The sequence below is a fragment of the Cavia porcellus genome, unplaced genomic scaffold (genome assembly GCF_034190915.1).
Source record: "Cavia porcellus strain 051 isolate PalLab524CR breed Dunkin Hartley unplaced genomic scaffold, mCavPor4.1 scaffold_2, whole genome shotgun sequence".
NCBI lineage: Eukaryota > Metazoa > Chordata > Mammalia > Rodentia > Caviidae > Cavia > Cavia porcellus.
This window is the reverse complement of record NW_026947485.1, coordinates 10,283,737-10,310,795: the sequence shown is the minus strand read 5'-3', so window position 1 is coordinate 10,310,795 and position 27,059 is coordinate 10,283,737. Positions and strand designations below refer to the sequence as shown.

The following is a 27,059-nucleotide window of genomic DNA, read 5'->3' as shown; positions in this document are numbered from 1 at the left end:
AAAATGAAAGTAAAAGGATATCATGAAGAAAGTCTTAAATGAATATAGGAGAAATATCAATGAATTGACAGGTTGGTGTCTCTCCCTTTTTCTTTTTCGTATACTAAAAGTGATGTATAAACTAGGAATGGTGGTACCTGTCTGTAATCTCAGTGTTCTGGGAACATGAGGCAGCAGGATCACAAGTTCAAGCCCAGCTTGGGCAACTTAGTGAGACGTTGTTTGTCTCAAAAACAGGCTGGTCATGTAACTCAGAGCTGCAGTACTCAAGGTGGTGGAGCTGACAGGTTCTGTTAGGGTTGCTAAGGTCTGTGAAAATTTAGCTGTAGATCTCAGACACAGTAGTCTTTTGGAGAAGATGAACACAGACTGACTCTAGTTATTTATCTTTTTTGTTCAGACTTCTCCTTCATTTTGCAGTCTCAGTAAATGTAGGGTTTTCATACTGACCTACATCTCCAGGGCCTTTATACTGAGCTACATGCCTCTAGCCCTGTGTCTTTTTTGAGACAGGGCTTTATTAAGTTGCCTGGGCTGGTGTTGACCTTGGAATTGTTCTGCCTCACCCTCCTCAAGTGCTGATTTTAGAGGTGTGCATTGCCATAGTTGGCTTCTGTCAAGCATTTTTGGTCATTGCAGAAATGCAGCAGTGTGGTATACAGATAACATAGGGATTACAGAGAAAGTTGTAGAGAAACAGTCAGATTGCTGGCCTTAAACTTTTTTCCCTCCTAATTTACAGGCCTAAAAGCGTAGAGACCGTGCGTAGTTGAATTAATAGGTAATTTCAAGGTTTGTTATGAAACTGCCATTTTGGAAGAATTGCCAGGGTTGGGTAGGGTGCCTGACTCTGTCGTCTTACAGAGCCTTATAAAAGCATTCTGGATCTTTATGTCAATTCACAGACTAAAATAAATTCTAGAAGGGTACATGTAGAATACTATTGAGAAGTATTTAGAGGAAAATAATGTGAAGATTTAAGTTTATGGAAGAGTAGAATTCATAAAGGAAAAGACTGGGTAACTTAATTGCAGAAAAAGAAAGTGTAGGATCCCAGAGCATTACCCTGGAGGCAATTAATGCAGACAGCAGCTTGGCTCCGGTGAGTAGGGGGTACTGGTATAAGAAAGTGTCCTGAGTGGTTGTGGATGGCTCAGGTGACACAGAGGTTCAAGAGACCGAGGCTTGAGGATACCAAGGTCCTTTGTGAAGTGTTTTAGTGAGCTGTATAACTATAGATATCCTTGTTGTCCAGGATTATGGTAGGTACTGTGTAGAACAGCAGTCAGTGAAGTGGGTTTTGGAATTCGTGTAATCGGGGCAGTAACCAGGCCTGGGAATGATATGAATAGAGAGAAGAGAGTATCGTAGATGGAACACGCGGGCCTCCCAGGATACAGTACTGACGTAGTATTTGTTAACATTCTAGTGTCTTTCAGACCTTCTTGAACTTTAAACAAACCTGGTGATTTAGAGAAAATGCAAAAATGCTTTGGGAAACGTTTTTGTACAGTATTACTAGAATTCCTCTGTCTCCCAAAGTCATTAGCAGTAAAATGGTTTATAGCTTAAACTTTTCTTGCCCATGTTTACAAGATGGGCATAAACTTCATTAGAGCTGTGAATTTAATCTTGGGCTTTTTTTTTATCTTAAGTGCATTGATTTTATATAGATATAGAGATAATATGAACTTTTTCTCTTTTTGGAATAAAAATTGTCATGATGAATGTGAATTTAATTATAAACTAAATTCTGAAGCAGCTCATTGATAAACTAAGAATAATTCTCTCGAAAGGGAGCCTGAGATACTGATTAAAGTTCAATTTCCATGTATAATAATAACATCATAGTGATAAAAGTGCATGCTGAGGTTGTTGATAAGGCCAAGGTGAACTCAAACTATGGAAAAGCTATTTATAATTGGACAGACCTTGTGTACTTCATTAAGTAAATATTTATGAAGGGAATGCCTTCCTCTTTGAGGCACTACGTAACCGTGGGCAGCGAGGGCTCACCACATGCCAAGCATAGTGCTGTACTTGCCTGGATTTTTCTTGGGTTATTTCATGAAACCTCACAGCAGCATTTTCATTAGGAATTATCCCCATTTTACAGGAGAGGGAATAGAGGCTGCGGAGAGTTTAATTTCTCTAAGGTCACAAGGCTATTAGAATGATGGAGGAACCTGTTTCTAAGTCCAGACAGAGCCAGAGCTTTAAAGCACGCTGCTTTTTTAAATAGGGGAGGGTTTTGCTGGATGTTTACTGTGTCACCATGTACCTGACTTGATAATGCACCCAGAATTTGCAAGGTAAGTTTCGTTATTATTATCCAGTTGTTTCCAGTTTTATAATGGCCACTGGATAAAGTTTTATAAGCTTAACCAGTTTGGAAAAAGCCTGGCTTGAACAACACTGAAAGAGTATTTCTCTATAGGTCTGCTACATTTCATGCAACTATTTTTTTATTCCTCTTTTCTTTACATTTTCTCATATTCCACTTTGATTTCTGTATTTAGCATTTTTGAAAATTAAAATTTGTTTAATCCCTAAGAATTTTTAAAAAAATTATTGAGGTCTACTTTGAAATCTGCACTGTTGATAGCATTTCAGTGACAGTTATTTTTTGTATGTGAACTTTTTACTATGAAAGCACATTTTAATTTCCAAAATCCAGTTTTAAATACTTTTTAGAACTAGGAAAACAGCTGAACGCGTGTAATAATAGGGCTGTTAGTTTTCTTAAAATTCAGTGCTTTGGGTCAGTTGGTGTTTTAAAGGAAGTGTATTATATATTCTTATCTCTTCCTTCTCCCTCTTATTTTCACTCTTCCCTTTTCTATTATCTCCTTTTCCAATCAGTATCAGCAATTACTTTTTAATTAAATTGAACTGGCGCTCACATTTCTGTTGTAGGTGGCATTGCCAGTCCTTTCCTGAAAGGACAAAAGTATTATTATATCTGTTTGGTAACTGGGTGTTGCTGTTCACTTGTGAAGGAGGAGGGGAAATTGAGGTGTAAAATAAGTCTTTTTCTAAAGGAATTATGGGCTAGGTATTAAGTATATCTTTAATTAAAAACAATAAATTATAAAAAATGGTAAGCATGCTTTAATCGTGAAATTGGGGTTCTGGTTTAATGTTTCATTCTTAAGTGACAAAAATGATTCACTGAGCCATATTTTTTAGGGCTGATGAAATAGAATCAGCCGAGGGTTGCCTCTCTGTTCGTCACAGTCTAAAGCATTATTACTCAAGTTTCTCAAATTATCTGGTATATTGAATTCTGATGGTAGCATTTCTTGTTTGTATTTCATTTGGCTAAATTTAAAATCTTATTGTAGAGCCATGCTAGTTCTACCTTAAAAAGGAAAACACCCCTCTGCTTAAAACAAATGGTACTTCCTGCTTTCATAAACAGTCATGTGCATAGTTTAGCAAGGCCTGATGCCTCTGGAGCTTTTTCCCTTTATAGCACCATTGAATCCGAGTCCTAACAGAAGTACAGTGAATCTTGTGGCCTCATTCTGAACAAAAGGGATTAGAGAAGAAAAAAATCTCTTGATATAAGGCTTGGAAGCAAGGGCAGGCAATCTTGGTTGTGAATATTTTCTGATTTTTCCAGAAATCAAGCAGAAGATTGAGCTGCTGATGTCAGTTAACTCTGAGAAGTCGTCCTCTTCAGAAAGGTACAGCTACATCTCTTGCATGAACAATTAATGGTGTAGCATTGCTAAGAAACAAACAGGACATATTTTTTTCCTTGTCAAGTTTGCTTTATAACGTATTGTACTGCATGCTGGTATTGTGCTGTATTGAAAATGTGTATTTGGGCGAGCTGTGTTGCTTTTGCGAAGGCTAGTTGATTTTTTTCAAAAACTGTGAAGCCTAATCAGCTGCAGCATGCACACCATAACACAGCAGACCGCTGGTTCATGTGTGACAGCTGTTGAAGGCTTTAAAAAATAATTTGCTCAATATCTTGCTTTCTTTAAGGAAATACTGTTGAATTTTCTTCCTGTATTTGTGATTGCTGCTGCATAGAATCACCACGGTTATTTATAAGATCTAGGTTTAAAATACTTGATTATTATTGCAATAAATTCTTATGTGGAAAGGGAGTGCCGTTTGTAAATAGCTTAGGAATTGCAAACCCACAGATTAGTCACATTCTCAAAGAGATGTGATTCTTCTTCAAGTCTGTGCTAGGAAATGGAACAGTCACTGCATGCAGTAATGGTTCATGCCTGCAGGTAAGGACTAAATGACTCAGAAGTATTTTTAAAGCAATTATTTTATCTGTCAATCATATGATTATACCTGTAAGAAGAGATTTCATAAAAATAACTATTTTGCCTTATAAACATTTAAGATTTTTGTATCTGAACTCAGAAATGAGACTAGAGTTCTTTATTTTGATATGAATATGCCACATTCACTTCTGTATGCCAAAATTATGTATAGTACATAATGTTTTAAATTGAAGTTCTTGGACAAACAGTTGATACTTACCTTTCTCTTCATTACCTAACAGTTTATACGTAATGTGTATAGTTTGTATTTAAGACATAGTGATTTATCTTTTCCAAGATTAATACTTAGGATTATCTTTTTGTTCATAGGTTTAAATTTAAGAAAATAGAGAAGTAATTTGATGATTAAACAAAAGGAAAAACAATGAAAGAAATATGAATTGAAGGACCTACCAAGTAAAATGGTTTTAATGAAAGCACACTAGTGTAAAAAGGATGTGATGTGATAGCAAAAAGATCAAATTATATCGATTTATTAGAATAATTGAGTGAAAAGCCTCTACAACTTAGGTCGTTACAAATAAAGATGATGTACTGCTTTCTGTAGAGATTGAAAAGAGATAAATTTAGAATCATTTGTGTTTATTTTTATGTAGCTTCTAACTTCTGATTTGTGTCCAGCCATCTGATTTTATGCACTCTGTTTACTGAAAGAAAAAAAAATCTGAAGATTGTGAATATTCTGCTAGTAAAATGGTGGTGATGGGAAGGGGAGAGGACCGGCGTATGAGCAGCGAAAGTCCAGGTGCCAAATACCATGTTGAAGTTAGGTTCTAAGAAGAATATACTTAATGAGACGGTAGCAATAATTATGGTAGCCTTTTGTAGTGTTGAACATAGTGGGGGAATATTAATTGAGAAATAGGAGTGGATTAACTTGTTTTGGTTAAAATATATTCTATGCAGAAAAATATTCTAAAATATTTTGATTTTATTTTCTTAAGTTCTTGTGGTTATTTGAAGGAAAGAGAGGGCGCATGTCATGATTTAGAAGTTTAGAAACCAGCCATTGTGCTGACGGCTTTATATACAGTTTATATGCAGCTTTCTTTACTATTTAGAGGGGTTTGTGCTTTGAGCTGTATCTCTGATGGTTGTGATATGCTAACTTGCTGGGCAATAGCTGTGACTCAGGTCAACACTTTGCAAACATTGAGCTTGTTTAATGAATGTAAATATACTAATCATAGAAACATGCTTTTATCCACTGTATGTAATAAAATCATACAATAATTAGATCATTCAGCTTTTAATTTGTTACAAAAAATTTGAAAAATAAGAATCTGAAGTTAAAAAAATTAATTGGCCTTCTAGCGACATTTCATGCCCAGGAATTTAATACTTTGAAGTATCTTACAGCATTCCCATTACATTCTTGACTTCCTTGTTTATGAGTGTTACAACATTATGAAAGTCTGTGCTTTTTTTTTTTTAATGTTTTGAGATATGGTGGTGTAAAAGATGCTTGGAGCTTGCTTTCGGTCAGCTTTCCTATGTGTCTGTGAGTAGAAAGGATGGAGAAGCTTGGCTTCTTTGAAGACAAAGTACTCTCTCTGTCTCTGTCTCTGTCCAGAAGCTATCTGTGAGCACACCTGATTCAGGCCCTGCAGTATGGGTGATCTTTGGTGCTTCAGAGGACTAGGTGGAGAAATAGTGCTTCTCCATACAAAGTGTGACTACAGAGCGGTGAGGTGATGGAATTTCTTCCATCAAATATTTTTAACCTACTAAAAGGAAATTACCAGTCTTGTGAGAACCAGTATTGATTACTTTTGTTTGTATAATTTTATAAAATGGGGAAAACAAAATTTTAAAAATCCTGCTTTTCTTTTGTAGACTTTAAGGACTCTTTCATTGCACAATAAAATACAATTTGAAATAAAATTATAATGGAAGTTTGGAGTTTGATCTGGGGAATAAATTAGAAAATATGTTATCCCAACAAGTCCCTCTACCATGTCGAAACTGACTGTTTAGCTTAAAACGGTGAGGCCCCATAGTGTGTTACTGTGTGGAGTGGTGTGGAGCGCTTCTGTTCAGAATGGCTGACTCTTGGCCAGAAGTAATGGACTCACAGAAAGTGACCATTGAGTTTTTGATTTTGTATTTTGAAGAGTGAAAAATTTCAACTTAGCTATTTTAAAATTTAAAGCAGAAAATTCATTACTGAATGGATTAAAAACAAATTACTGATGATGAATAAAAAACAAGTGGTGTGTATTGTGGCCAGTTGAGAGGAAGACCTATCTGCTGCGAAAACACACTGGAGATTTTATTAGTAAATCCTACTACAAGTATTTCCATTTTTCAGTTGATTATGAATGAATGAATGAATATATTTGTTTTAAACATGGTAGGCACAGTATACTTCCTTGGTTACCCTCCATCAATGTAAAAATATAAACTATGAATATATGGTTGTTAAAAGAAGTTTTCCAGTTTTGTTTCTTCTTGCCCTTTCTTAGCTACAGCAGTACTAGGATTTATAGGGTAAAGCAGGTGGGGATGAGGAGGAGTAGCAATAACTATAATAGCTAGGAAAGAGTGGTAATTACTTACTAAACAATCCAAATACCACTGTTGTTATTATTTCTTCTACTCCTGCTTCCTTGCCCCCCTTCCTGGGAATTTACTAGATACCATATCTAAGTTCTTTATAGGAAGAGGGAAAGGAGGGAGAGGAGCAGGCACAGAAAAGGAATGTGTATGTTTGTGACTTTGACAGATCATCAAGGAGATATCCTGAATGAAAAGAAGACATTTTGCTACACTGAAAATTTTGCCAAATTATGGTATTGCTACTTTTTTGGGGGTGAATTCTGATAACCGGGTTGTACAATTCTAATAAAAAAGAGTTGAGCCCAGAGTATGTACGGCTTTTACTTCCAGTTCACCTAGGCCAACCCAAAGAGGTCTGAAGAGTTTAAGGTGTAGGAGTCTGAGAAGCTGAGAACCTGCATTTACATTTAGCCTTCTTTGCATTTGCTGTTGTTAGGTGTGAATGGGTGTTGAACTAGTAAAGTTCACATTTGATTAAAAGCTAATGACTAAGTAACAAAGCCCTTTAGGGTTGCATTTTATCAGGGAATAGACACCAAAAGGATCATTACCTTATGTGGGGAATATTTGACTTTTTTTAGTGTTACAGAAGAGGCTCTCTGCTCCCTGTACTGGAATAGGTAAGAAGTACTTCTACTTCTATAGATTGATAGCTGCCTTGATCAGGAGAGTAATGAAAAGAAGAAGCATTAAATAATATTACGCTGTGGCCTGTATTCTACCAGGACTGGGTAAACAAAACTGGTGAGAAGTAACAGGCATAGTATAAACTTATTTCAGACACATAACCTGTGCAGTTTTTGTGTGTGCAGGTGTTCTTTTTTTCGTGTGTGTGTGTGTGTGTGTGTGTGTGTGTGTGTGTGTGTGTGTCTTTTTCCTTTTTATCGGTACCGGGGATTGAACTCACGACTGCCTGCTTGCAAGGCAGGCGCTTATGCCGCTGAGCTAAATCTCCAGCCCCCGTACTTTAAAATTTAAAAAAAAAATTTTTTTTTAAAGAATCAACACCTGGGAGGTTCGATCCCCGGTACCAGTAAAAAGGAAAAAGGCCAATATATATATATATGAATTTCAAAGTATGTTAGGTAAAGAGCCAAAGCAAAGTGAAGCCTGGAAAAATAAAGAAAATGGAAGGGACTACATCAAAAAATTGTGGAAGGAAGAAGCCAGGCATGGTGGTGCATGCCTGTAATCCCAGCACTCAGGAGGCTGAGGCAAGAGAATTATTGTGAGTTCGAGGCCAGCCTGGGCTACAAAGTGAGTTCAAGGATAGCCTGAACTGCATAGAGAGACCCTGTCTCAAAAGACACACACACGCACGCGCGTTCACATGTGTGTGTGTGTGTGTGTGTGTAATATGTATATATGGAAGAGATCAGATGAGTGAAAGGAGTAAAGGATATTTTGATGGATCCAGGACCAAGGTGTCCTTTGTTTGTGCTTGAGTGTTTGCCCAATATCTGTGTGGTAAAACAAGAATATTTACAGGAGAGCCAAAGATTTTGTTCTGCTCCCATCCACTTCCTAACCTGAAGACCTAACAAACATTTATTAACTGTTTTCTCTTTCTTAGTCTCCTCTCTGCTGCTGTTGCCTGTATTTCTCTGATTTCAGGTTAGACATTTTTCTTGAATAGTAGAATAACTTGGGATAGTGGCTGATTGTATTGCTTCCCCTTGACTGATTTCTTTTTCTTTAGGAAAAAAAAAATTAAGTTTATTGGTACAATTAAGGCAGAAATAGTGATTGCATTCAGTATAATGAGAATTTGTACCTGTACATGGTATTTCTTGATTCCTCTATTTTTTCTTCTTTCATTTCTTATGCTTATTTTAAATTTCCATTTAATTTTTATGAAGATACGTATGAGAAAGTACACAGATCATTATGAGATCTAGCTTTATTTTTATTTGTGTGTGTATGATAACTTAAGAAATCTTTGTTAGGCACAAGACCATTAAGATATTTTGTTAGATTTACTTTTAGAAACTGTTAGGTTTTTTTGCCTTTTGATATGGAGTCTTACTCTGTAGTCTAGAATGGTCTTGAACTCAAAATCCTTCTGCCTCAGCCTCCCAAGTGCTGGGATTACAGGCATGTATACCACCATGCTTAGTTTTACTTTTAGAAGTTTTAGTCTTTTAATATTTGTCTGTAATTCATTTTGAGTTTAATATGAGGATTGAGCTCAGTTCTTTTCCATATGGCTATTCAATTGTTTATATTTTTGAACATTGTACCGAAATCCTTGGTGTACACTTTGTAGAGTCTTCTCCCTAGTGTTGCCTATGTGACATTCATCCATGTTGTATGTCGATGTAGTTGAGTCAGTCTCATTTTTTTACAGTATTCTTTTGGGCAGGAGATGGGTTTGAAATAGGGTCTCACTCTGTGTTTAGGTTGGGCTTTAACTTGCTATATAGCCCAGGCTGGCCTTTGAGCTTGTGGTGGTACCTGTGCTTTAGCCTCCCAAGCAGATGTGTGCCATTGTGCCTGGCTACAGTATTCTTTATGTGTGTGTACTCACTTTAGTACTGATGGACATTGGGAATATTTGGTTTGTGACTGTTAGGCACAGTGTTGGTATGAGCACTTGAATGGGCAAGGGCTGAGTTTTAGTAGATATTGCCTGTTTTCCAAAGTGAAAGTACAGTCTATATTCCCATCAGCTGCACTCTGGATTCTTGCCAATTTGGCCCTATATAGTTTCCTTCTTTCCTTTTCTTGTCTTTCCTTCATTCTCCTAAGTAGCATTCTGATGGATATGCCATTGACACCCAGTAGTGTGTGTGTGTGTGTGTGTGTGTGTGTGTGTGTGTGTGTGTGTAAACCCAAGACCTTCATGGTAGAACTATAGCCACTGCATTCCTCATATGTTTTTATTTTTCTTTTCCTATTTTTCCTTTTTTCTTCAGATACAGAATCTTGCTAAATTGTAAAATTTGTAATCTTTCTGTCTCAGCTTCCTGAGTGCTAGTATAATAGGCATGTACCATTACATGTAGCTGGGTTTGGACCATTTTGGGAAGATTAGAAGCAGAAAGGGGAATGGTAGTGCATGCCTGTAATCCCAGCACTTTGGAGGCTGAGACAGGAGGATCACTGCAAGTTCCAGACCAGCATGGGCTATATAGCAAGACCCTGTCTCAAACGGGACTGTTTCTGTGTATAGACACTCCATGTTTATTGACTGAATTACATTCACGCTGCTAGGTTGTTAAATGAGGAATTGTATATAGTATGTCATTACAATATTCAGAACAAAGAAATGGTCAGAGGAAACTCCAATTGGATGACTTTGCTTTTGTGTGTTTGGTGCTTTGTTTGGGCAGGGGTTGAGATAGGGTCTTCATATGCAGTTCAGGCTGGCCTTGAACTCATTCTGTAGTCCCGGTGCGTGACTCTTACATGCAGTGCTGTAATGTATAACACAACATAAAACTACAACCAGCACTGTATAAATAAGGTATACTGTATTTAAAAAGTATTGAGAGCTATAAACAAGATGAAGAGAAGTGTACCCCCAACAAACCCCCCCCCCCAAAGATAAGTTCTAACAGTATGCCTTGGTCTTAAGGACAGTTGTGTTGTTACACAATAGGTCGTTAAATGAGGAATATCTGCACTGACTTTGACACAGGAGACCAGCATTACAAGTTTAATTAGAAAGGGGCCATAGAGTGTAGTCCTTGGAGGTGCTGCTTTCCTACGGACTTGTAGTGTTTTAACATGCCTGTGGGCCATGTGTGTTGACATTATTTTTTGGATTTGGTTTTAATAGCAAAACCGTATTACAGTAAGTCACCAACTTATGAGCAGTCAGGTTGCAAGCTTGCACAGATACAAAGGACTTCCATTATCAACATCTGTAGATGGGAGCAAATCATGGAAGTAGTTCATGTTTCTGCTGGACATTGTCACAGTTGTGCTGCTGTGTGTTTGCTGTGTGGTGCTATAGGGTGCAGTAGTACAGTGCTCAGTCAGAGCTCAGGATGACTTGGAAGCAAGAGGAAAAGCAGTGCTGGTGTGGCATGGACTTCTGAGAAGTGCAAAGCTTTGCACTTTGTATTTGTGTCAAAGGTGTATAAAGCTCACTTGGGACCAACAAATGAATCTGACTTAAAAATATTCCCCCAGAACCAGAACTCATAAGTTGGAGACTTACTGTAGAAGGTTTCATTTAAACCTGAGAACTGTATCTTTTTCAATAGATGAGATATAGCATGGTTTGAGAACTGGGGAGATAAGTCATAAGCTTAGTCCTTGGTACTTAGCTGTTTCATCCTGGAAGTACCCTTTTTTTGAACTCTTAAGTCTTTCTACTTGAAAAGTATTGAAGAAAGTAGGCTCCCTCAGGTCTGACCAAGAAATCATGACAGATTAGATATCTTCTAAAATGTTACGTTTTATATTATACATGATCTCTAAAATTACTGCAGTTTATAGTTAAATATAAATAGTGTTATTTAATTTGTGATAAAAATCTGGATGGTTATCTGAGCTACCTTTCTATTGATCATTTTTGTTTGATTGAGAACAGTAAAACTTAGATTGTGCTTGATTTCTGGTGCTTCTCTGTTATTGCCAGTCTCACTATGTTCTTGTTTTGATCATGTTCCCATATCTGTCCATCTCAAGCAAGCCCCACCTAGGTCAAATGACTTCTTGACCTCTTCTTGTTCTACCTCTTCTGGGGTCATGTGCTTCTCATGATAGCATTTTCCAGAACTCTGTTGGATAATGGGGTGTATCACAGCTCTGCTTACTAGCTGACTACTGTTAACCCCAGGTTATGACCTTACACACACAAATTCTTTCATAACAAAATGTAGAAGTGCTTCACTCCTAAATGACAACAAAACAAATATTATCTTTATGGTTTACAAACAGTAAAGTCTGTTAGAGCACTTTCAGTATAGGGAATCATCCATTTCTATGGTAAAATTACTAAACTGGAGTCACAAGCTGATTTATGTTAAATTATCAAATGTAAAGATTACAAATCTTAGGGTTTTTCACCATAAAAATTTATGGTTTATTGATTTTTTTTTGCATTTGTTTGAATGTAAAATGAAAATTAAATCTGAACACTTCTGTCTCTGAGCCAAAAATGACAACATTAAACCATGGCCATTTGTTTCCCTAATGCCAGTTTTTGTGTATCACCTTGATGACTTTCATCACATTTGTAGTATATACTGTATTGATACTTAGTATCAGTCCTTTTTTTTTTACATTTAGTTTTGGTAAAATATGCATAACAAAATTTTATGGTTTTAAAACTTAAACTTTGGGCCGGGGATATAGCTTAGCAGCACATGCTGCCTGGCAATTGTGAAGTTGTGAGTTTGATCCTTGGTACCAAAAAAAAAAAAAAAAAAAAAAACTTAATCTTTTTCAGAAGGTATCTTTGTACTTTACCCAAAATGGAGTAGTATCATTTACCTTGAGAAAGAATGACTGCCAAATCCAAACCTGACCCATATGTTCCTCTGGTTACAGGAGAAATTAAACTGGCAGGTGTGATAAAAAGGGGCATAACTGTGTGTTAGCACCACTATAAGATTTGCTTTTTGATACACTAATATTGAAGGAACCTTGGAAAAAGTGTAGCTTCCTTAGTACATGACTGGGCCCCAGACAGCACGTGAAGTCATTTTGCATACTAACAGTAGCACCTCCTCTTACCTTTTCTGTCTTTTTTTTTTTTTTTTTTTGGATTTACGGAAATCAAACTCAGGGCCTCATGCTTGCCAGGCAGGCCCTCCTCTTTGCTTTTTAAACAAATGTGAGCAGCTGTTACATTCACTGTGATAACAAATGATAACTATAGTCCAGATTCCTTTGGTAACAGAATCTCTGTCTTGTGAAGTAGGTTGCTGGGAGTTAAACTCAGGCCCTCATGCATTCTGGGAGGTTGGTCTAATGACTGAAATATATTCCCAGTTCAAATTAATTAATTAATTTAGAGGCAGGTCTCACATTGTAGTTCATGCTGGACTTGAACTCACAGCAGTTCTGCTTCAATTTCCCAAGTGCTGTGATTATAGGTGTGTGTTACTATGCTTGGCCCATTTTATTTTTTTATTTTAAGAGATAATTGCTAAATTGATGAGGCTAACCTCAAGCTTGCAAACCTGCTCAGCCTCCTGAAGTAATGATGATTTGCAGGTGATCCTCACCACATCCTGGCTGAAGCAGGATCTTTAATGTTCTAGGAGATGCAAAAAATGAAGACTAATTTTAGTAGATTTTATTTGTTATCCATCTACCTTGCATTTTATGTATTTATTTATTTATTGGCCACTGGAAATTGAACTCAAGACCTTGTACTTGCCAGGCTCGCACTATGCTGCTGAGCTGTATTACTGGTCCTGCCTAGCATTTATTAGTAGCTGCTGCGTACTAGCCATGCTTTGGAAATCTGAGAGTCACAAAAATGTAGGCTTTTTACATATTGTTGGTGTACAGAATTTGTACATAAGTACAGTGGTGAGTGATGGTCTGGCGGCTGCACCATGGTTCATTTCCTGGGCCTGCCGTATTTTCATGGGCAGTAGCACAGGGGTGATTCTTGGCACCTTTGGAGAGAATTGCATATTACCAGTAACTGAATTTTGGGGAAGCTCATTGTAAGAGTGCAGAGGTATATTGAGAGGATTATGCAGTAGCCTACCATGGCCACATTGAATGAATGAATGCTGATCAGCTCTGGCAGATTCCTGCCATGTGAAAATTAGTCAACATTTAGGAGAAGTGAAAGTTTGGATATTTATGTAAATATCTCCACTGGTGGTACAAATTAAAGAACAACGGTCTCAGTAGAATATCTAATACTCAGTTTTACCCGACAGTAAATTTCCTTTTCCTGTGCTTTAAAGTTTAATAAGATATCAATTGTTTGGGAAAAGAAAAATGTCTTGGAAAAAAATTTTTTTAAGGTATCACTTACTCTGCAGACATTTAATACCCATTATGGTAAAGTTTAAAACTTTATAAATAATTTGAAAATTATATACAAACAGAAGAAACTTCTGTCTGCAATATTGTCTGTAATTTTACTCCTTTCCGTTTTTCCTTCGTTTTCAATCTCCTGCCTCTCTTTGTCATGCTGTTCTACACAGACAAAGCAGTGAGATGAGTGTGAAGACTACCTTCAGTATAGTAGGAAACAGATCAGAGAAAATGGAGGTGAGGGCACTGGGTTGTGCTGGGGAAGCCAGCACGCAGACTGGTGCTCTTTGTAGTGCAGCTTCTAAAGGTGACGAACAGATGGGGTTTTGTTTCCTGATAACCAGATAAGGGGAGGGGGAAAGTAATATTGTGGGTTTTTTTTAAATCACTAAGGAGAAAATTTAGTAGTTTTCTCAGGAAAAGAATCAAACTTTTCATCCAACTTAAAATTTACACCCTCACTTAAAATTCTCTCAATAGACGTTTTTTGTGTGTTGCCCAGACGACTCTGAACAATATGCTAGGTACTGTTGACTTACTAGTCTCTGCCTTGTAGCTCTTTCCTCTAGTAAAGCAAAATGGGACTGTGGTATGCTTTCTGTTTCTTTTGTGTGCAAAGATGAAAGTGAAGGCAGTACAACTAATTCTTAAGTTAGGCATTTATGAAATACTTAAGGCATACTTAGTGTGCCATTGATGAAATGCTAGTGAGAAAAATCAGTGAGAAACAAATTTGAATATTCTGTTTATACTAATGAGTCTTAGTTTTGTAAGTAATGGCAGAAAGTGATGTGATCCAAGTTTTTCATTTCAGACAGATGACAAAGCAGTCAACACAGATGGTTAGCTTTTTTAAAAAAGAAATTATTAATTAATTTTTGAGACAGGATCTTGTTACGTAGCGCAGGTGGCCTTGGACTCACTATGTAGTACAAGCTGGCCTGGAACTGATGGTGATCCCTCTGTGTCGGCCTCCTAATTACTGGGATTACAGGTCTGCACCACCATGCCAGGTCGCCCCTTGGCTTGTATGCTTGGGATCTCTCTCCTCTCTTTTCTCTCCCCTCTCTCCTCTTTCTTTGTTCCTTTCTCCTCTCTCTATCAGGATACGCATGAATTATAAACTCCTGTAAGTGGTTGTTCAGTGAGTTACCAGTAATGTTATTTTACCGCAAAATGTAATCACCCCTATAGTCAAGACCTTCCCATCTTCCTCAACAGAAATTGAAAAAAAAATTTTTATTTAAAGAAGAGGGTTATACTTTCTATAGTCTCAGGACTACTGGAATCGAAGGTCCAGAATCTTCAAGTTAATCCTCTAGGCTTCAGGAAGAGACATGGGAAGTCAGGAGAGAGCGAAGTGTTGTGGTGCTATGTTGAAACTAGTTACATAAGGCAGGGAAAGAGATGAGAGAAAAGATAGAAAGATCGGTAGGAGATCGTAGGAGATCGTGCATAGAAAGTTCTTTTGAATTTCATGCTACTGAGTAAAAGGAAACATTGGAAGGTGGTAGCAAGGGAGATTTTTGCCAGTATTTAAAACGTGCTACTATATATATATATATATATATATATATATATATATATATATGAAAAGTACTTTTAAAAAGTTTAAAAGAAATGTATTTTTTTCTCTAAAATGGAAGGTTGTAAAATAGGCTGTAGACCTGGTGACAAGATGTTACCTATCTGCTCTGAAAATGGGTAGAGAAATTGTGGCAGAGTTTGCTGTTGGAGTTTGAGAGGGAGCCATGTTGCTTGACATTGGAAATATATTAAGTTTGGAACAGACTACCAGAGGGACTGAGAAATCTATTTGAGGCTTTCAAAAGAGAGTGTGTCCTTATTTGGATGGGATTTTAAGGGTGGGTGATTGACCTGTTAAGTTTTAGTTATTATTTTTTCCTGTTATATGCAGTTATCTTGATTGGAGGATTCCTAATTTAGTGTTTGAGATGGTTGTCTTGGCTTTTTTTAAAGACAGATTCTTGATTTGTAGTTTAGGCTAGCCTTGAACTCATTATGTAGTCTGACCTAACCTTGAACTCACAACACTTTCTGCCCCAGCCTCCTGAAAGCTGGGATTACAAGTTTGTGCCACCATGCCCAATATATCTCATCATTTTTTAAAATCAAGACTTTATGAATTCTTCATTCATTTTATCTATGTGGTATTAGTCAGCTTTCCTGTTGACTGAGACATAGTACCCAACACACTTTAAAGAAGGGGAAGTTTAGAGGTTTATTTTAGCTCATGTTTCAGGGGATTTGGTCCATAGTCAGCTAGATCCACAGCAAAAATATCATGATGGAACAGCCATGAATGAACAGGTGCCCTGGGCTCACTTCTTAAAGCCAAGTGTTTCAGAAGGGTTTACCTTTTCATCTGTAAGCCTTCCACTGTTAAGGTTTGGCCAGTTTCTGAGATGCCTTCAAGCCATCTTTCTAGTTGTCCCAATGCAGAGTTCTTGGTTTCTTTTTAATGTTAATCTTTTTAGAAACCATAGTCCTCATATCATTCAGCTGTAGTTTTTGCTGCTGATTCTTAGTGTACAGTAAGTCCATGAGTTATGAACATGTTACTTTCTGGAAGAATGTTCATAGGTCAGATTTATTTGTAACTCCAGCAAACGGAGCTTTATGCACCTTTGATGCGGTTATACAATGTATGTTCTTTTGTGCTTCTTAGTATTCCCCTCCTCATCACCATTGCTTTGCTTCTTGCTTCCACACATCCTGGGGTCTGATTGAGCATTATACTACTGGCAGTATCACACTGTACAGTAAGTACACAGCAGCACAGCTGTAATGATGTCTGGCAGACATGTGAACTACCTTCTCTATTTGGTTGTATTTGCAAATGTTCATAATGTGAGGTTCCTTCATGTCTGTAAAAGTTTCTAGCTTTAACATTGGTATGTTGGGGACTTACTGTAAATCTGGCTGAAAGCAGCCAGCGGTACGCATGCCACACCCTGAGTGATGGGTTACCTTGAAATTTTGCGAAATCAGTCCAGTGTCCTTAATATCAGTTTTCTGCAGAGTCTCAGGTCATGGGAGGAAAAACTACACACATAAAAAACCAAACCAAACCAAAAACCAGAAAACAAGCAAACAGAATGAATCATGTAATCTCTAGCACAGTTTCTGATAATTTCCTTGTTCCCAATTTAAACTGAGTCTTGCCTTTACACCTCATATGCCTATCAGCATTCTGGTCTGCTGGGCTCCCCTTAGAAATTGTCTTGCATTTAAGGCTTCTCTGGCTAGGACTCTAAACCTTTCCAAATTCCTCCCCCAAACCAGTTCCAGAGGATCCCAGAGAGACACAAGCAGGTATAGGCAGTTATGATCCCGATCCTGGTACCAATTTTCTGTATTAATCAGTGTTCCTATCACTAGAATAGAATAGCTGACACCCACAATTTAAAAGAAGAGGGGTTTAATTTTCAGGGACTCAGTCCATGATCAGCTTCCTCTGAGACAGAAACATGACGGGATGGCATAGCAGAGGAAAGGTGCTCACCTCATGGCATGGGGGACGCAAAGAGAGGAGGAGGGAACTGGGGGCAAGAGCACACCCCTGCAGAACAGGCAAACACCTGTGCACGCGTGCACGCTTAAACACGTGTGTACTCGCTTGTAGTGCTTCAACTCTTTTGACGAGACCCATCTCTGAATGTGAGAGCTTTAGGGGACATTTTAAATCTAAACCATAGCAAGTACCATTTCTATCAATTGTTTAAAATGGTTTTACTATTCTAACTTAAGCAGTTTGTTAAGGCAAAGTTGAGTTTCTTAAATGTTTAAAGTGTGAGATAAAGTAATAGACTTGCAAATCTTACGTTGATAAAAGGAAGAAGGATAATTGTCATTAATACTACTAAAAATTCTACCGATCTACCTGCCCATCCATTACCCGTATATACATGTAAGGAGTCTAGCCCTAGTTTGTGTTGCCATTCAGTTTGAATCAGAGCTTTAAAAACAAATTGCAAAATTCTGATTTGATTTCAGTTCTTACTTTTCTTTGCTAGGCTTTTCTGGTGGAGTTCACTAATGATTAATAAAATACTCTGTAATCACAGACATATTCATATACATCCATCTCCTGGGGCCAGGATAATCCTTAACATGCAGGAAAGAGTCCCTATTTAATGTAGAACCAGGAAGGTTTAGAGTTCAGTTGTATGGTTATTAAATTCACTTGTTGAAAAGGGGAATAAACAGAGACTTTGAAAAAAAATTTTTGTTGTTCAGCCCAATCTATTCTATTTAAAAAGCTTTTTTTCTTTCTTACAGAGTATTTTTCAGTTATAATTTATTGGTTTATATTTGAATAGATGTAAGACTTCTCTAGAGGAATTTCCTGTATTACAGTAATCACCTTGGTACTATATGTTGTATGCAACTTTCCTCTTGGTTTAGTACTGTCGGTACCCCCCACGCTGGGCTTCTGTAGTTAAAGTAGGAGCACTGATAAATTTTCCCCCACTGTGTCCTGGCATACTTACTCCCACTTCAATACAGATACAAGTATTTATTTCAAGGTGCATAAATGAAGAAATTAGGTATAATGAGTTGTGCAGTTCCACCTTCTGCTGTATGCTCTGAGGTAAACCAAATTCCTAGTTGCAGTGTAGCCTCTGCTTGGCCTTCCACCTGCCCTATGAGAAAAATAAAGTTACGATTCTCTGCTTTGCTTGAAGTTGCTATAAAAGATGTGATAGCTAGTGACAAGAATGGAGCAATTATCATAGTAAGATTTACTTGGTGCTTGTGAATGTTCAAGGAGGATCACATTGTTTTGGAGAACATTAAAGGTCTGATGATTGTTCATCAGATCAGCTATTCATGGTGGCCTGTTCCTAGAAAACTTTTCAGATCAAAGCAAAGCAAACATTTTCCTAGAGATTTTTGTCAAATCCATCTATATCTGTTTGTCTGCCTATCTACGCATGAAAGAGACTGAGTCTTAGTTGCTGACATTCTTAGGCTCAAGCAGTCTTCCTGTTGCTCAGCTTCTTGAGTAGCTAGTACAACCACTACCCATGGCTAATGTTTAAAGAGTATGGTGTGTGATGCACTTTGCAAAATGAGGCTGACTACATCTGTGATGTAATTTGGCATCTTTTGTAGCTTTGAACGTAAAAGTTTGCATTAACGATTCAGTGGCACAGTGCCTTGCTTTTAACCTGTAAGGAGAAACCTATAAACTGTATGCCCAAATGAGAAATGATGGTACAGTAAGTGACATTTTGACCTCCTAAGTCTGATGCAGCCAGCTGTTTTCCTGTGATGCACCATTCCAGTGTTTCTTCTCCTATATTGTTCATGTTTAAGAGTAGGCAATACAAAGTAATATTTTCTTAAATTCCAGAGTAACTCTTAGCTTGAGGAAATGGTTATGAGTTGAGAAATATCTGGGCAGTAGCAACTCATAGGAGGGAATTGAAGATTTAATGCTGTTTCTTATCTTTCCAGTTCATGTTCTTAAGTAAAATTTGTATGAATTGTCATACTATGAAAAATCATTATTTTTTTCTGTAACTTTAATGTGCAGAAAGTGGAAGGCAGAAGTGAGTTTATGTTTGCTTCAGCTCAGCTTCAGTAATTCACTTTTATTAACTAATCAAAATTATTCAACAAAATGATGAATGAAACACAGAAAACATGGTAGCAAGAAGAGAGCTTGGAGACCCAGGCCTTGCCCTTGTTTTACACAGGAGAGAAATTAATCCACAAAATGATAGTTATTTATCCAAAGTTTCCGATAGGGCTCTTATAATCAGGTAGCTCCAGTGTTGAGACATTCAGATTCTTGGGACATAGTTTAGCGGAACTGGTTTGACTAGTTTCCTCTTTTCTATTCATTAAGAAAACTAAGAATGGTTATTTTAAATCATACTAGTACAGTTCTTTTACCTCTACTCCAGCCGTGGAAGAAGTAACTTAAAATATCCGTGTTTTATGAACACGTTGCTACCCACTATTAGTTTAATTCTTTAAGAAGTCCTTCTAAGTATGTAATATAGAGGACTGTTCCCACTTGTAGGTAAGAAAACCAGAGTTTATGATCTAACAGCATGTAACAGTTAGTAGTAGAGGTCCTTCCAGTTCCATTTTTGGTACAGTGCTGAGGATGGAATCTAGGGCCTTGCACATGCTAGCCATGTGCCCTGCATAGACGTGTACCCAGTCCACTAGAGGTGCTCTCAGAGCTGTGCTTTGTGGCTGTAAACACGTGTGCCTTAGAGTGTGCTGTATGAATAACAGAGATGGTAAATGTTTCTATGGACAGGTTTCTGGATGGCTTGGCACACAGGTAGTTGGTGTTTTCCTCTAACTTGAGCCCAGTTGCTTGTGTAGGGAGAGGTCATGAGTGCTATCTTTGGCTGTGAGAGAATAAGGCAGCTAGCACTGAGGGACAGTCTCATTTTTGCTGTCTTGTACAGTCCAACTTGTTTTGACATTTGAGTTTTCAGTTACAAATCTTTTCTCTGTGAAAAGAACTGTGCAGTTTCTTAGGCAAGGGGAGTGACATTTAAGTATAAACGTGACAGTGACACTATGAATATAAAATATGTACCCTTTTAGGAGCAGCCTTTAAGGGGATGACCAAAAAGCTCACTAAATGCAGCCGATTCAAAGACCAATAATTAAATTTCATTTTAATATCTGTGTGTAGTACATTTTGTTAGGCATTATTAAATTGTTGTATTTTACTTATCTAATAGTTAACCATTTTGAGATTAAAATGAAAAGCCCAAAAGTTTAGGTGTTTATTTTCTTTTTGGTGTACGGCGATTCTTGTAGCTATGTGGGCATTGTAGCACTGTGATGATCAATAATCTGTTTAAGGGCTATCATCATTTACTCAGTCTTCCTGTTCTTACCTTTATTTGGACAGTAATCCTTTTTCCAAGACGCTCATAGCAGTATTACCACCTCTGATTTATAGATGAAGAGAAACTGAGACTTGGAGATTGCTTATTCCCTAGCCATAGAACTAAGCAATTTTAAAAGTGCTTTCTTTTATAACATAGAAATATGTTAGCATTTCATCTGTAGGGAAAAATAGATAATGGCAAGAGAAAAGACCTTATCAGTATTAAATACAGGTTGAGTATCTTTTATCTGAAATGTTTGGAACTAGAAGTGTTTTTTAGAATATTTGCATATATGTATCGTGGAGATGGAACCCAAATCTAAATATTAAATTCATTTATGTTTTATATATATAGTACCTTATACACATGGCCTGAAAGTAATTTTAGACAGTATGTTAAATTTTTGCATGGAACAAAATTTCATGATACTGAATTTTCACTTATACTGTCATATTAACATTCAAAAATACTTTAGATTTTGGAACATTTCAGATTTTGGGTTTTCAGATTAGTGATGCTCCACCTGTATTAAAAGTTTATTAACATGCAGCATTGTGCAGTACTTATAAAGCCTAAGAATGTTATTTCCATTCCTACTTCATTGGAATACCAGGACCTTCCATTTTTCTCTACAAAACACTTAATTTGGAAGGCTGTGATTTAGGTGGAATTCCTTTTTTTCTGACAGGTCTGGACTTACAAAAAATTTTTGTCATTAATTGGTGACCTATTGAAATTGATAAAATTTGTAATTGTCTTCAGTATTTGTCTTAGTTACTTGTCTCTTGTTGCTAGGACAAAATACCTGATGTCTAAAATTAAAGGAGGAAAGGTTTATTTAGCTCACAGTTTGTGGAGGTTTTAGTCCATGATCACTGGCTCCATGGCAGAGTGACTTGGCACAGGGGCAACAGTTCATGGCAGTGGAAGGCAGCAAATGCAGCAAGATAGTGTATGCAGACTGCCTACCTAGGGGAGGTTGTAGCATTAACATCGCTAATCCTAAGACTAGACAATGAACCAATCACAAACTGTAGATTCAACTATCCCTGAAAAGGCTTCTCCTCCCCCTGATGACATGAGGCTTTTGGGGGACATCTAGACATAAACCATAACAGTACCCACTGAAATGTATATTTATTTATTTATTTTTTGGTACCGGGGATCGAACTCACAAGCTCGCACTTGCCAGGCAGGCACTTAGGCCACTGAGCTAAATCCCTGGCCTGTATATTTATTCATTAATGCAAAATGTTTTTGTCTGATCAGTGAAGAATCTGGGAAAAATGAAGAAATAAAAGCAATACTTCTCAGTTTCTTTTTTGGCTTTTCCAGTATCCAAATGTTATCCTTCTTCAGGGTCTCTGTCCTAGGTCTGTTACTCTTCACATCTGCATTCTCTCTAAAGATGTTTGTGTTGGTTTCTCTGCTGTTAAGTACCATGTGTGAGCTAGTGACTTCCATGTTTATATCTGCAGCTATAGAAGCATGTTTTCCAGCTGTCCACTTTACATCATTACCTGAATGTCTTTTGACGTTTCAGATTTATAGAGCCCCAAACCAACCTCATTATCTTGTTTAATGCCCCCTGCCTGTACTGTGGGATGCTACATGGCCAGTTTGTGCTTCGTTCACTTTTCTCTGAGTGAAAAGGGGGCTTTGGAGGAGGGGAGGAAATGAACAATCATTTTGGTTTATGGCTCCCCTTAGGGTCTCTGAGGTCAGTGCCAAAATTTACATAAGCATACAGGAACATTATAAATATCATTGAAAGATAGAGGGAGGTGACAATGGGCTTCCTGAGGCTTCTATATAGGGATGGAAGGAAGTTTCCTAATCTTAGCCCAGGGAATAGTAAGAATTTTTGTAGAGATGCCTGTATAACCTTCATTCTTTTCTTTAAGTAACCACTCAAGCCATTATTATCTCTGCCACACTTCTTGCTCATATTAGTTCTTATTTATTGCCAACCTCTACAACAGTGGAACCCACCTGCTTTACTCTTCCTCATGGTGACCTGGAGATGAATCTTCTATCTATGGAATTCGGTCACTCTTCTCATTTTAAGTCTCCAGAAGCCTCAGAATTATTTTAGCTCTTCATTTTACCAGAGTCAAGATCTAGTTGGTCACTGGGTCCCACTAATTTTTGTTTTCAGAAGTCCTTCCCAAACCCCACTGCTTCCATTGCAACTGGATATACTGCACTGCTTTTTTTTTTTTTTTTTGAGGCAGGGTCTTGCTAATCCAGGCTGGTCCTGAACTCACTGTGTAGCCCAGGCTGGCCTCAGACTCACAGCAATCCTTCTGCCTCAGCCTCCTGAGTGCTGGGATTACAGGTGTGTGCTACCATTCCTTGCCAGGTGTGCTGCTTTTACTCCATTTCTTGCCTCTAGCCTCAAATGTTGCTCAGTCTCTTTCTTGTCATTAACAACTGCCCTCTTCCTCTGCCCTCTGTGTCCCCTGCTGGCTTAACATTCCTAAACAAATGTGTGGTTTGTGAAGGTCTTTCACAATCTGATGCTCCTTAGCTGCGGTCCTCACGGCTTCGGTCACTGGCCTTCTACCTGTCTTCTTTCTGACATGTTCCTTCCTGTCCAGACCTCACTTTAAGGTGCCATCTCTCCAGAGAGGTGACACCTCACCTGAACCTGCAGAGGCTCATAGGGGAGATGGCATCTGAATGCCACTTACACTGTGTCCTGAGAAACTGTACCTGTCAACCTGCTGGACTGTGAAAGACGTGAGTTGGGTCATATCTTTGCCTTCCTTGTGCCCACCACATTATCTGATCCATATACTAAAGACAAGTTTATGTCTACAAATGTGTATTTTTATTTATTTTTAATTTGAAAGTATCAGGCAATGTCTTATTTTTACTGTCTTCTGGAAAGCTTTGGAAATATTTCTTTCCACGTCTGTTTACTCCCTCTGCCTGTACTCAGATGTCTTGAAGTTCTCCCATTTTCTTCAGTAAGTCTGTTGGCTGGGTGCAGGTGGCCTCCAGACAGACTGGGTGGGCGTGGCCCAGCTGCCCCCACAGGGCTTCAGCCTTTGGAGAGTACCCACCAGGTACTGATTTCCCCAAAGCTCTGAGCCTTGGTGGCCTGGGTAGTTTGTGGCACAATTGAAACTTCCATTTCGATTACTTAGTTGTCTGCTGGTCTTTTGCTTCCAGTGTGGATGTCAACAACCAGAGTACTAATTTGTTTCTACCAGTTCTCATATTTAAATTTAGCTAATCTGCTGAATTGCGGATCTTTATTCAAAGGTTGCTTTTTGAACCACTATAATTTGAAAGTAATATACTCTATCACTGAAATAAAACTGTTTTCCCTTTCCTCAAATTTAAAAGTCACTAAAATTCTCAGCTTTGTTCATGGCCCTAAATTTACAATTTGTTACTATTTTTATTTTAAAAACTTAAAATGTTTCTTTTTGTCAATGAGATTTTATTTGTACATTTTACATATATATAACAATTACATTCATCATAGAGAATTTGCACCTGTACATGATGCAACTTGATCCCCCCATTTCCCTAACCTTATTTCAAGGCCTCGGACCCTCCCCATTTACAAAAACTTTGTTGCCATTTCTTTTTTTTGTGTGTGTGTCTTTTTCGTTTTTATCAGTACGGGGGATCAAACTCATCACTGCCTGCTTGCAAAGCAGGCGCGTATGCTGCTGAGCTAAACCTCCAGCTCCCATTTCTCTCTTTTTTTAAAAGACTTTTTGTTTTTTTCCTTTCTCCTTCCCCCTCCGTTTCCCCCTCCCTATTTGAACATCCCCCTCCCCCCTCACAGTATCTGTTGTAGTCAGGGGTGACGGCAGGGAGAACAATTACAATTAGGACACAGAATTTATAATATTATTTTTATGATGGTCACCCAGAGCTAAACAGAAGAAAGTGCAGGAAATCTATCCACAACACCAGAATATTCAGCAGGGCCTGGATCCCTCAGCTGTGTCCTACATGAGGTTCAGCTGAAGACCTAGAGCCCATGACGGTGCCTCTCACAAGGCCAGTTGGAGGTCTAGAGCCCACAAAAATGACTCACAGTCTGTTTTACAGATCTCCTAGAAAGGCCCAAAGGTCAGTAGTGGAAGCTAGAAAGTCTGTGTCAACTGGATGCAGGGGTTGTGCCAGTAGGTTGAGGGTTCTACACTGGAGCTGAGAAGTCATGCTCAAAATAAGGACCAGGACTGCCTTGAAAAGTCCTGCAGCTATCCTGAGCTACAAGGAGGTCCTGAGCTCTTCTGATGATGAGAACAGTCAAGTACATGCCAGAAAACCAGTGTGACAAGCTCCTCCTGGAGATTAAACAGCACACATCTTCCCCTCCAGAGCCAGGAAGTGATGCTCAGTGTAAGGACCAGAGCTCCCCCAAAGTGAACCACAGCCACTCTCACCAACAAGGGTCCTGAGCTCCTCACACAGTAATGGCCGAATCCATATTGGGGAAGCCAGCATGACAAGCTTCTCCAGGAGAACCAGCAGTTTGAAACAACATGTAAGAGAAACCATAATGCCTCACTACTCTTCTCCACATCTCCTTTATGCTGGCAACTTTCCTTAGGGTGCCATCTACACTCAGCACCGTACTGATTTAATTTAACTGGTGTTAAGCTGACCCCTAGTTTTTAATTTATCCCAATGCCTATTACGTATTTTGGTCCTTATTTACATGATGCAGTATTTACACATGCATGCACAATTTATTTCACTTAAGAGTGTGGACTCAAGGTGAATGCGTTTACCTAGAAATGTCTTGAACTTATGCTTTATGTCAGAGTAGTATTCCACTGTATTAAAAAAAAAAACCCTACATCTTCTTTATCCACTTACCCGTTGATTTACCATTTATTGTTATTTAGGGTTGATTTACATATGACTTCAGGAATTTTTTGAAGTACTAAGAATTAAATCCAGAGCCTTTGCACTGAGCTGTATTTTTTGTTTTGTTTTTTAGAGACAGGACCTTACTAAGTTGATAATTGTCCAGCTTGGGTTGGAATGTCTGAGCCTTCAGCCTTAGCTTTCCAGGATTCTGGGATTTTAGGCATGCGCTACATGTAGCTCAGGATTTTAATTTTAATCTTGCCACCTTTAATCTTGTCTCAGGCTTTTTAAAAAGGCATGGTGTTTTGAGCCACATACCCTCCTTTCATCAGTATAAATAAATACTGAAATCTATGTTTGAAATGTTGCTACTTGCCACACTTAGAGCTTTCCTAGTTTTGCCTTTCACATTTAACCCGTATCTGTAGTCAAGCCAGAGGTGGTCACTCTTAAGCACTGGGATCTAGCTTAGCTGACAGACTCATTGGTGATTCTGCTTCAGTTGGCTGGGGTAGACTAGCATAGGCCTTCTCTTCAGTGGACAAAAGCTGAAAACAGATGATTCATTTCAGATTGTTAAAGCACAGGCTCCAGCTTAGTTTTTATTTCCTGTTTCAGGTTGGGCTTTGTGTGTTTGTGCATGTGGGCACCCTGCTGAGTAGGTCTTTGTGTGTACAGTGTAACTCAATACAGTAATTGATACTTTGCTTTGCTTACTATGGGGTTTTACCTGTACCCATCAGTAAATTTTTGGCCTCAGTCAAATTCATGCAAAGGAAGTAGGGATGTACATCAGCTAATTCAGGATCATTTGGGAGCTTTTTCATTTTAGAGGTGAAGTAGCAGACCTGGAAATGTTGCCTGTCATCAGTCAAATGATAGAATCACAAGATAGAAACTGGGGATGTAGCGCAGTGGCACAGCACCTGCGTGGCAAGTGTAAGATCCTCAGTACCAAAAATAAATAAAAAGAGATGGGGCATTAAATTTTTTATTTTAAAAATATTCAGAACTTGACCTGGTCCTTGGGCTTGGATTAAGGTTATCAAGCAGATTATGGCTGACCGTGACAGTAGGCTCAATGACCTTTACTTAGCAGGAAGATTTTTTCTAATTGCCCTATTCATGATTATCTGCTTGAAAAAGGGGTGGTAGAGGCAGTGACTGACAGTAATGCAGATCCTTGAGAAGTTGTCGAGTAATTTTGTGGGAGAAAAATGGAGAGTTTTAACAATAATGAAAGATCAGGTCTAACTTGATCTTTCTGCAGGGAATCATAGTTTCCTTTATGTAAAGGATGAAATTATCCTTTAATAATGAATTTATGAAATGTTAGAACTGAAAGTAGCATGACGTATATTGCAAAGAGAACACAGACTTTGGAACCATGGACTAGAAGCTAAATTCTGGCAAGCTGCATAACCTCTTTAAATCTAAATGTCCTTAATCTTTAAAGATGTTAATATCAAACTCATAGAGTTGTGAGGATTTAAGGAGATAA

General features: G+C 38.0%; 1 protein-coding gene across 14 annotated transcripts in view; it reads left to right on the top strand.

Moving 5' to 3' along the window:
• The window catches only part of Srpk2 (SRSF protein kinase 2), a 225,596-nt gene that overhangs the window by 91,793 nt on the left and 106,744 nt on the right, over positions 1 to 27,059 (top strand). For 7 of the 14 annotated variants that reach the window (XM_063237893.1, XM_063237910.1, XM_063237940.1 and 4 more), the window contains one exon: positions 3,626 to 3,689. The exons of 6 other annotated variants lie outside the window; for them this stretch is intronic. In XM_063237893.1, coding sequence (XP_063093963.1) covers positions 3,626 to 3,689 — 64 coding nt within the window. Of the gene's footprint in view, positions 1 to 3,625; positions 3,690 to 4,221; positions 4,254 to 27,059 lie in introns of those variants that run through there. One more of the 14 variants, XM_063237919.1, reaches the window with a different exon arrangement.